The following is an 11,115-nucleotide window of genomic DNA, read 5'->3' as shown; positions in this document are numbered from 1 at the left end:
TTAAGAGCTCTCATGCCAAAAAAGTTTTGACGTTGGCTCCGACCAAATTTGTGAAACAAATATATGCCTGAAGTTCGCGTGACATGCGACAGGAGATGTTGAATTTTGCGCATTAAAAGTACCAAATTCATTTTAGCGGAATAACTCTAAAACTAAAGGGATCAAAAAAATCCGTAGTGACAGTTGTCGATCATGCATAAATATAATTAATTATCTAATTTTTGTCCTAATAACCTGTAGCATTTCGAGGATAAATCGAAAAAATGTGAAAATTAGAGGTCATTTCGTGATTTTTATCTATCGAGGAAACTTTATTGTTTTATGTTTCTGATTAATGTCTATGCTTGAATATATCGTGCAATAATATAATAGAATAACCATACAATATTTTATTTTTAACTTTAAAGTGGATATACCCCTCTAAAATCAAATCGAAGATTAGGAATTTTTCCTCTGCTCCCTCTTAAGTTTTTGATATTGCTATACACTGGCGTATGTATGTATTTAATAATATTTTGAGTGTTTTGAATGCGAAATTAACGGCAGTGGCAGAATTTTTCATTCTCATTTATAAATAGATACTGAAGTATTTTATTTAGACATAAAAATAATCACATTATTAGCAATAAGATCGATTCAGTATTTCTTTGAATTTCCAAAATGTGTTTTCCCAAATCCATGAATTTGAGTTTCGACACTATGTAATAGCAGTGAGATATATAGTATTCACACTAACCACTATGACCTTTCGGCGCGGTTTTGGGATTCCGCGTATCGGCGGTTTTGCGTTGCGAGGTGGTGGGGTTTCGAGTGTTGAGGGGCTGCTTTTTCTCCACTCTCGCGTTTTTCCCCGGCTGCGTCTGCTGCTTTAGACGCGCTGACTTTATCATTGTTGGCCCTCTGCAAATATACATGTTAACATAATTATCGCAAATCCGATAGACAGAATATATTCCCCTTAACTTCAAGGTAGTATGCACATAGAGTGGTTAGTGTCTCCCTCTCTGAAATCCCGAAATTTTTTTTGTGTAACTATTACAGTGCCACAGTAGCTTATTTCGATGAAAAATATTAAAATGAATATGTAACATTTTGTTATCTTTTATTTTTGACCATTCCAGGATATCAGAAAGGGATATTAGCCATACTATGTGTACTAGTTGCAGTTTGCACTGCTTATTTCGATTGTTGATAATTACGTATGCTACCTGACAGTATCTTACGCAAGATAAATCTCCGTGTTATGCGTAATAAAAAAAAAGTAAAAGGTTTTGCCCGTTTTAGAGCGATTGAATAAGAAAGATCGAAATAACACGTTCAGAAGGTAGTTAGTAGGATTGGTAAGATTGAATTTTTAACCGACTTCAAAAAAACGAGGAGGTTCTCAATTCGACTGGACTTTTTTGTTGGAAAGAGGGTGCCTCAGTAGTGGTCCCATTTACATTTGAAGAAAATATTCCACCTCTAAAGGTGGCAAAATAGGCGATGAATCCGGTTTCGAGCAATTTCCGGTAACCGATTTTAATCAAACTTGGCAAATAGATGCAATTCCACGAACTTTTGAGGTCGGTTTTTTTATAAAAAAGTTATCAACATCGCTTCAAGTGATGTCAAAGTCATATGAATGGTCAACTTATTTTATTTTTAATTGCTCAATTCACTGCGTGAAGTTGTAATTCGACATATACTTGTGTTCAACGATGGTAGGTGCGGGCCAGGTGTCCCTGTCTGGCGGTGGCGGCCATACATCGGGGTCCACTTCGTGGCGGGCCGGCGGCCATTTTTGGTCGCGAGTCGGGAAATCCTCCATATCTGTAACAGATAAAACTGTTTGAAAGGGAAAAGACCAGTGTTGAGACCTATTGTAAAATAAGTTTAATCCGTGTCCAGTGCTAGAGTAATCAATAACGTGGGCAATATACAATGAAACGTTTCGTTACGTAATGTTATTTAGGTAAATCGGACGTCAAACTGAAATCATCTTTATTTCATAAGTAAGCAAATTAGACTTGAAATTGTCACATTTACTATGTAACATCAAAACTCGCATTTAATCAATAATTTAAAGTCCAATATTTTTATTACAAAACTGAGTGTCGGTAAAAAGAAAAGAAAAATGACTGGATCGTATGAATGACGTGAGTGAATTACAAAAATCTAAGAAACCTAAATTTGAAATAATCACAAGTTGGGATAAGTGGAATTTCATTTCCACTTCTCCCTACCTAACCGTTTCTATTAACAAGTACAGTCGTGAATAAAACTATATCAATAAAAAGATAAATATTTATTTAAAAACAAGGTACTCACTACCTGCTAAGGGCGCCTTCAAATTAGACGCTAATATAAACAGTGCAGTGGCGCGTCAGTGGCGTGGCAGCCGTGCCACTACTAAGTTTTCATACAATATCTTTGTGGTGCTGCAGCTGCGCTTGTATATATTGTATGAAAATTAGTGATGACGCGGCTGCAGCGCCACAGTGGCGCCCCTGGAACGCTTCTATAAGCGTCTAATTTGAAGGCACCCAAACAGCATTGCTTAAATTAGAACTCATCATTCTGATAATACATACATACGTACATACTTAACGCCTTTTTCCCATCGGGATAAAATCTAGTATTTTGACATGGGTTATGATAAATGGTGGTTTAAAAGTGAGGAATTTTAGATGGAACGTCTTTGGGTATAGACAATGCACTAATAATTTCGCTCAAGCGTGGCACTTTAAAATCAACAATAAGCGTTCTAGAAATTTAAATTTGCGACAATTATTGAGCAAACTGCAGCAAATATGCATCTGGTGTTCTCAGGAACAAATACATTGCAATCACCAATTACCCTCAAATAAAGACAAGGGAATGAAAATGCATAATCCGCCACAAAGCCATACAAGATATACAAATGCAGCTGATGAACGGGGATATTAATGTTGGGCTATTTTTGGAAAAAATTCGTTAAATTATCGTTTATTCTCATTAGTTAATTTTTTATGATATCAAACAACGGGACGAACAACAACAACAACAACGACATTCATCGACATACATAAAAAATTACGATGTCGGCAAACGTCTTCAGGTTTATATTGACTGTTACATGTTTCTTTATTATTTTATCGTGACTCAGTCAATAAAGAGTTCTTATACCCACCAGCTACAATTATCGATCAAAAAGATATTACTGAGAATATTTAATTAGATATTTTTGTCGAAACTGTACCGTACACGTCAAGAGATTTTGTTGATAGGAATAAGTGGAAACGGAAGAATGGAAGTGAAATTCCACTTATCCCAACCAGTGAATGTGGTACGGAAGAGTGAAAAAAAATACACTTGTCCCCACCAGAGAGGACAACTAGTAGGGACTAGTAGAATAGGCCAAATAAACTAGGATCATACAAAAATAAGAATTAATCGTCCGCAGGCTGGATTTGAACTCACATTCGTTAACATCGGGGTCCACCGCTCTACCGCTAGACCATTTACGCTTCCATAACTGTGGCGAAATATGGCTACTGTATCGTCTAGAGCGACAATTTCGCTGGGTTTATTGATTTTTGTATATATTTATATTCCTTCCAACGGGAAAATGCTTTCCCACATGCAGTGGACAAAATGTCACACGATAAAATATGTGTGGAACACCTTCTGGTAGAACCTAGTCTCCGAAGTCACGACCCTGTTCATACAATAAATACAATCTATCAGTGCAAACACTTACCCCGTAACTTAATAGATCCACACGCACCACTATTACGTAATTCGCAACTATGTCACACAATGTCCGTAAAATTACAAAATTTAATTGTGATTACGCTCTCGCCATCAACGGATTAATATCTCAGTTGTCCACTTCCTTTTCCAATCACTCATTCGATCCAGTCTTTTTTTTACCGACACCCTCAGTTTCGTAATAAAACTATTGCACTTTAAATTATTGATTAAAAAAAGTTTTGTCATTACAACTAAACTCTACTATTCATTCGTAAAGCAGATTCCTCTGAGAATAAGAAGTAATGAGTAACAAATTCTTAATAACGTTAATAATATTACATACTTTGTTCTGGTCCCAAAGTAAGTAACTAAAGCACTTGTGTTTTGGAAATCGTAAACAACGACGGTACCACAAACAACCAGATCCGAGACAATATAGAAAATTTAGTTTCTACATTGACCCAGCCGGGGAACGAACCCGGGACCTCTGAGATGGCTAGGCCATGTAAACCAGTGTGCAAGCCACTCGACCACGGAGGTCGTCGTGTTTGTGGTAGTCGGATTGATCTTTGTTAAAAAAAATAGTTTCATTTCCTATGTAAAGTTCTTGTTAGTTTTAAACTACAGTGAAACAAAATATCAATCGGAATCTTATTATAAAATCGTATGTATTGTATACATGGCTCCTTCATTTGTGACTTTGTGAAAACGATTGTCAAGAACAGATATTTTATATTTTATTCGTTGTATTAATGTTTATGTCTATCACAATATTTCATAAAAAAATTGACTATTCTTAACATAAATTATATTCTCTTAATGTACCTACTGCGGGTGCAAATCGTTTTCTTTTTAAACTTCTTTCTCAATTTACTTAAACTCTTGTCAATCTTTTATGACATTTAGATAGATCTGATATGACAATTACGTAGTTCACTTTACAGAAACGGTTGACGACGTGGTTGGAAACGTAGAATGGAACATTATAAACATGATCCATATGTAGTGGTTTTTTAAATTTGGCTTTACATTATAGGTATACATTATAAATCGGGGATAGTAATATTTGCACACGGTCCCTAACTACGGACCCGAGAGCTAGGGAGTTACGGGGAGACAGCGGACTGCCCGATAAGACCAGGATACGGCGGGCGTCTGTGTCTAGCCCTCCGCCAGTGATACGCCTACACGGGCGTCTCTGGTGAATACAGACTTGGGTATGGACTTGCTGGGGATTGTGGTAGCTGTAGGAACGAACACGTGCACACAGCCAGCGCATCTTAGTAACGATCTAGACGAGGGTCAAGGCGACGAGACGCACGGGACACGTGTGTTGCCCTTTAAGTCGGAAGCTACGTTTGGACATGGTCACAGGACACTGCGTCTGGCGTCTCCGACACTAGACCGGAGAGCTAGTAGAAGATGAGCTTGATATCCTCCGGCCCCTCCAGTCGCGTAGGTTCTGGGAACTGGAGAGACTGTCTACAGCTCCGCCACCAAAGAGGAGATTTGGTAGTGGACTTTAGAGTCAACGACTTAGTGGTGGTAACAGTTAATTAGGCTCCAGTACCTTACCTGGAAAATAAGGAGGGTACTGTACACTCACCCGGGGCAGCTCACCCAAGGCACTGGCCTTTTGAAACCGGATGAAGTGTGTGTAAACGGGCTGATGTGGGGTCAGGACCTGACTGAGAAGATTCCTGTGCAGTGCTTGTGCAGATTATAGTGCCCTTCCCATATAATCAAGAGGTTGATAGGGAGGTTCACCACAAGCAAAACTTATGTAGAAAAGATATGGGACTGGCTGTGATCTGATCACGGGCATTGGTTCTTCTGGATAGGCTCTTCATTCACCCTCGCAATATTTTTCAAAACAAACGCGCAACACTAACAGTGTCCCTGTTTTGTACTGATGCCGTAATGTGAAATGTGATAATAAGTCGTGCGCGAAAAACGATATTGAGTTTTTGAAAATACTGGAGTCAACTTGAAAGAATCCCGAATGATATTATTGGGATTTTCTAATCTCTATCGCTTCTCATGCTACTCTTGTATCGATCGGTGGAGAGAACTGTAAAATTAATCGGGTTTATTCCCGTTTGGTATTATGTTAAACATGCATGTTAACAATTCGTTGTGATTTTGGTTCAAGTCTTCAATGAAAGCCAAAATTTCTGTCGAGTGTCGAGTGTGCCTTCGGCGTAATTGCATTACTTGGTTTTTAATTAAACGTGACTGAAAACAAATGTAATTAATTTGTTCGGTTTATCTGTTGCGAACGCTACGATCGATCAAACTCGTAATCGCGGTCGCGGTTTAGTGCGTGATTAAAACAAATCAATATCATGTGTATGCCAATTTTGGTTGATTCTACGTTCGTACTTGTTGTCGACATTCATCTAGTATGTACTCAATAGGGTTTTTATCCTGAAAAATTCAGATTCGAAAATTTTGCGATTCTCGACGATTTTTTGGCATTTTCGAAATTCGAAACTGCGGTTTTCAGTCTCGGCAACATAACAGTGTGATACTGAGTCACTTAATTAAACAGTATTAAAAATATACTAAACTATTTAAAGCTATTTTTTAGTCTGGTTACAAGGATATGGTAATGCTGTAGAGTGGAGTTTAATATACTGATGTGCTTATCATTAAAAAAGTAATCGACATTTTTAGCGTAATCGAATTATTAACATAATCGCATCTTTAGCATGAAAGTGATCCAATGTAAAATTCGAACTTTTTGGATTTTAAGTTGTGACATTTTTAAGTTATAAAGATTTTCGGAACGAAAATTAATTTCTTCGCCAAAGGTGGTGCGTGTTGTATTTGCAGACACAGGTCCAATAACAAATGTGGCGTTTACATATCGACGCGAAAGTGAAATTTAAAATATAATGAAAAAGACTCATATAGCGACTCTGTGCTATTCGAGCTTTAAAATGTCAGTTCCACATTAAGAGCCATATGAACAATGATTTTTAAAGTCGTTTTAGGATGTAAGCTTTGTTAAAATTTTGAATTAGATCACACTTCCATTCTAAAGGTGCGATATTTGGAATCAGTGAAACTAGATCTACAACCCCCCATGATGGCGTTATTTTATATCTCTACAACCCCGTGTGAGCGTTTTTTTATACCTTATTTAGTTTCAGTTAAGTAATAGTTCTTGTTAAGCAAATCACAGTAATTGTCATTTTTCGAAGAAAAAAGGCGTTAGGTGCCAATATTAACGCACTGCTATTACAATAGTGTTACAACTCAAAATTGTTGAATTGACAAAACACAATTTGAAATTTCAAAAGTAAATACTGAATGGATATTTTTGCAAATAATGAGATTATTTTTATTCATACATAATACTTAATCATCCATTTATAAACGAGAATATACCGACACTGAACTGGCAACCGGTACTTTCTCAATTTTGACAACTTTACACGATGAAGAAAAAATAATGTATATAGCATCTGGTTTATTAAATAAAAATACGTAGTGTACATAATACATACATACATGTGTAATAAACACATCTAAAACCTACGTATTTTTATTTAATAGACCAGATGCTATACAAATTACGCAAACAATTTTTTAACCGACTTCAAAAAAAAGGAGGAGGTTCTCAATTCGACTGTATGTTTTTTTTGTACATACAAATAACTTATATATAATAACTAAAAATGTTACGCGATAACTTCGGTATTTGTGAACCGATTTTCGTGATTCTTTTTCGTTGGAAAGAGGGCACCTCCATAGTGGTCCCATTTCATTATGAAGAAAATGAAAAAAAAAAAAAATATCCTAAAGGGATCACGCATGAACAATTATTTTAATGGTTGGTTTTGCTATTCTCCAATTCAAGGCGTTTTTCTCTCTCAATATACTTTGAGTAGTGAGGACCGATTTTTATTATCTCCTGTGTCAAGTCCTGTATATTGGCGAACTAGGGGATATTTCAATAAAACTTGGCAATCAGATGTAATTCGACGTACTTTTGAGGTCGATTATTTTTTCATACTGTTAAGTTGTCAAAATTGAGATAGTACCGATTGCCAGTTCATAGTCGCATATATATATTGATTTCATTCACTATTTTTTGAATTATGAATTATTAATTCAAATGCGTTGTTTATGACATGGAGGGCAGTATAGTTGTGAAGATTGAAGAACTATAATAATAAATTCAGGTCAATGCAAGTGCACTGCGAGTTCATGCGAATGGATGCGTCGTATACGGCGGACGTGTAGATATACAAGCCGCGCTGCTACGTTTGTATGGAGTTATCATACTTGCCTTGTTATAAAAAAACTCGTATATGGAATAGGGTTGTACAATCAAGTGCATAGTATTTACTAAGCAATGCAATAACGTGTATATATTGTATGGTTCTTGAAATATGTGACTGCAATTAGGGTATGTCGTACAATACTGCACAAAAAAGGTAATCCTGAATGTCCTCTTTTTTGAAACATTGCTTTATTTGCATATTTTATATTACTTATTAGTTCTGCAACTACTGAACCGCCAGTTAGGTAAACTCGTGAGTTAAAGTCGTGGTTGACTACTAATTCACTAAAAAAAGTGTATAAATACAGTTTTACGCAAACGTTCAAAACCCGTTTCGTAGGAGATAGCAGACGAGTATACGGTCACTATTAAATGACCTGCTGATGTGGGTGAACATGCTGCGTTACTCGAGACGGCTTTATTGTTAATGACATAGAGTTCGCGTCTAACGTAAACGATCACTGCTCCCTGAGCGGACATTTGCAAATTATGCGGGCGTTCATTCGTTTGTTGCATGTTCTATCAAATTGTAGTTTTCGGAAACCACAATCCTTTTACTCGAAGCAAAACGACTGCAGTGATTACGTGACCCTTTCTCTGCGCGTTGTTACTAAAAATTACTTTTTGCGGGCGTGTTCAAGAGTATGGTGTTGAAAACGACTATTCGATAATCTTTAATTCATTATCCCCGAGTCAATCGAACCATTCGTCATAAAGTGGAGAAAAGCATTTCTGATTTGAAGCATAAGTCTAACATGCTGCAATCTACCTCCTGGAATTATCCCTCGTTCGCTATCTACGACTTCCACGGACAGACGTCAAATTTTATAAAGAGGGTTGACGGCTAAAGCTTGAAAATTATGGCGTTTAATAAATGCGACAATGGCACTCAAGATTAAGATGACGGGTGTTAATAAAATGTAGACGTCAGAGATCATCTTACTACGGATGCTGTGTAGTTTCATTATCAAGCAGATGTAACACAAAAACACGAAAGTAAAAGTGGTCAACAATCAAGGACTGGTTTTGTGACAGCCACTGGCATTTCACTCAGTTGTGCAACTTACTTTGGCGAAGTAAAGGTTACATTAACGGCTTAATTTTTTTTAAATTATTTGCTATAAATCAAAATAAAATCTTATATAATCTAGCCTTTTTTACAAAAATAATAAGCAATTTTAATTTAACACAATTTCAAGTCACTTCAAGTGTTCATAGTTTAATTAGCACTGGCATTACATTACATTACAGGGCACCCGCGACTCAGAATTTCCCTAGTGCAGGGCTATATTAAGTGGGTGCGTTATTATTATTATTAATTCCATAATCTATTTTACTCACTATAACTTAACTACACTAACTCAACAGTTTTCATTCTTTGTAGTCTAGGCACTATATTGGTATTGTCTAGTAGCAGTATAGCCTCTATGTTACCGTGATAATGAAGTCTATGTTCGTGAGTTTCGGCACACATTTTGATCACTTTATCTGCGGGCTCTATATCAAAGTCAAACTCAAATAATCATTTATTCCATAGGTAAAATTTTTACACTTGAAAACGTCATTTCTTAAGCTACTTTTTAACCGACTTCAAAAAAAGGAGGAGATTCTCAGGAGGAAGCGTAGGGATAGTAGTAGATATGCAGATATTGATTAAATCGATTTTATCACGTCTATTCCCCGTTTGCAATGTTTATATTGCATTTTACCACCTTTTGCTGTCTAGATTATTGTCGTCTGGTGTAATGAAACAATACATGGAACTGAGTCAATGTATTTTTTTGCGAAACGAAAAACGCACAGCGAGATCGTAGCAAATGGAATGCTGTGGTCAGTTCCTAACCCGATGAGAAAAGGGTGTGAAGCGTACGTATCTTTGTCCAACTTGACCATAAATTGAACAATATCAAAATTGTTTACATTAAAAAAAGAACGAATGGTACTGCTGTTCACAGTTCCAATCGTCCTTTTTTTTAAAGTATTTTGTGTGGCAGATACTCTTAAAACGTAGATCAATTAATAGTCGTAATAATGAAGGGCTGCATAGGCCCTGGAATGAAGCCACCATAACTATCATAGTATAAAAAGACACCTGTGGTAACTACATACGAACGTAGCAGCGTGCCTTGTATGTGGGCATGCCCGCCCAGCGCGCCTTGTACGGACGCGCACATTCGCATAATAATGAAAAGCACGTTGAACGATCAACGCTATGCAACGCGAATGCATCGTGAGATTATGCGAATGTGTGCGTGCATGAATGAACATGCAAGTCACGCTACTACGTTTGTATGAAGTTAACATACTTGTTTAATTGTACTATAAAATAATACTCTAAGACCGAATGCGGAAGAGCCTAGTAGTTGGAGAACGGTCTGATACCAGGATAAAAAGGGAATGCTTTGATGGTTTGGTCATATAGAAAACATGGATGTTAGTAAATTGCTGGTTAACATTTACAGAAGGATTGTGGCTGGAATCGTAACGAGAGGTAAAAGTCAAGTTTAAAACGACCTATAATAATAAGCTGGTATGTATGAGACATATAAATGCGAGTGCAGGAGGCGAGAGGTTTGGCGAGCGAGAAAACGTTCATGGCCTCTGTATTTCCACTGGGTAACAACTTGAGAACGTTAAAGTCGATTAGAAATAAACTTACTGGCACCAGTGACGACCCTTTCTCCCTCGCGTTGGAATCGTTGCAGTGTTGACACGGTCGCCTTCAGCTGCTCGTACTCGCGCGCCATTTGCTGTTGTACCTGAAACAAAGACTTGTCGGTATATAACCAGGTAAATAAAAAAAAAGTTCCTGGATTTTTAGCCTCGATGGAAAAAGATGCCTTTTTCTATATCAGTAACATCGTGGCTTTCAAAGGGATGAACTATTTTCAAAGCACTTTTTTAAGGTCAGTTTAATCGGAATGGTTCTCATCTGCTATATTGTTTAAAGGTCAAACAACTTTTTTCCCATTTAGTGTAGAGATTTGTCATAAAATATTTTTTATTTATATTCCACTTGTCTGATTCACCTGAAATGTGATATACTATGGAAATCCGATGACATTACAATAATGTGGTGACCGTGATCTGTTGCTGCAACCATGACAGTC

The 11,115-nt window shown here is 36.9% G+C and overlaps 1 protein-coding gene across 1 annotated transcript in view; it reads right to left on the bottom strand.

Moving 5' to 3' along the window:
• The window catches only part of LOC113239424 (katanin p60 ATPase-containing subunit A-like 1), a 41,655-nt gene that overhangs the window by 13,489 nt on the left and 17,051 nt on the right, over window positions 1-11,115 (bottom strand). The window contains exons 2-4 of the mRNA XM_026476428.1: window positions 10,665-10,764; window positions 1,689-1,812; window positions 737-900 (exon numbers count right to left, since the gene is read on the bottom strand). Of these exons, the coding sequence (XP_026332213.1) occupies window positions 737-900; window positions 1,689-1,812; window positions 10,665-10,764 (388 nt within the window). The remainder of the gene's footprint in view (window positions 1-736; window positions 901-1,688; window positions 1,813-10,664; window positions 10,765-11,115) is intronic.

The sequence above is a fragment of the Hyposmocoma kahamanoa genome, unplaced genomic scaffold, assembly GCF_003589595.1.
Source record: "Hyposmocoma kahamanoa isolate Upper Pololo Valley unplaced genomic scaffold, ASM358959v1 99879, whole genome shotgun sequence".
Lineage (NCBI taxonomy): Eukaryota > Metazoa > Arthropoda > Insecta > Lepidoptera > Cosmopterigidae > Hyposmocoma > Hyposmocoma kahamanoa.
This window is presented reverse-complemented; position numbering and strand designations above follow the sequence as displayed.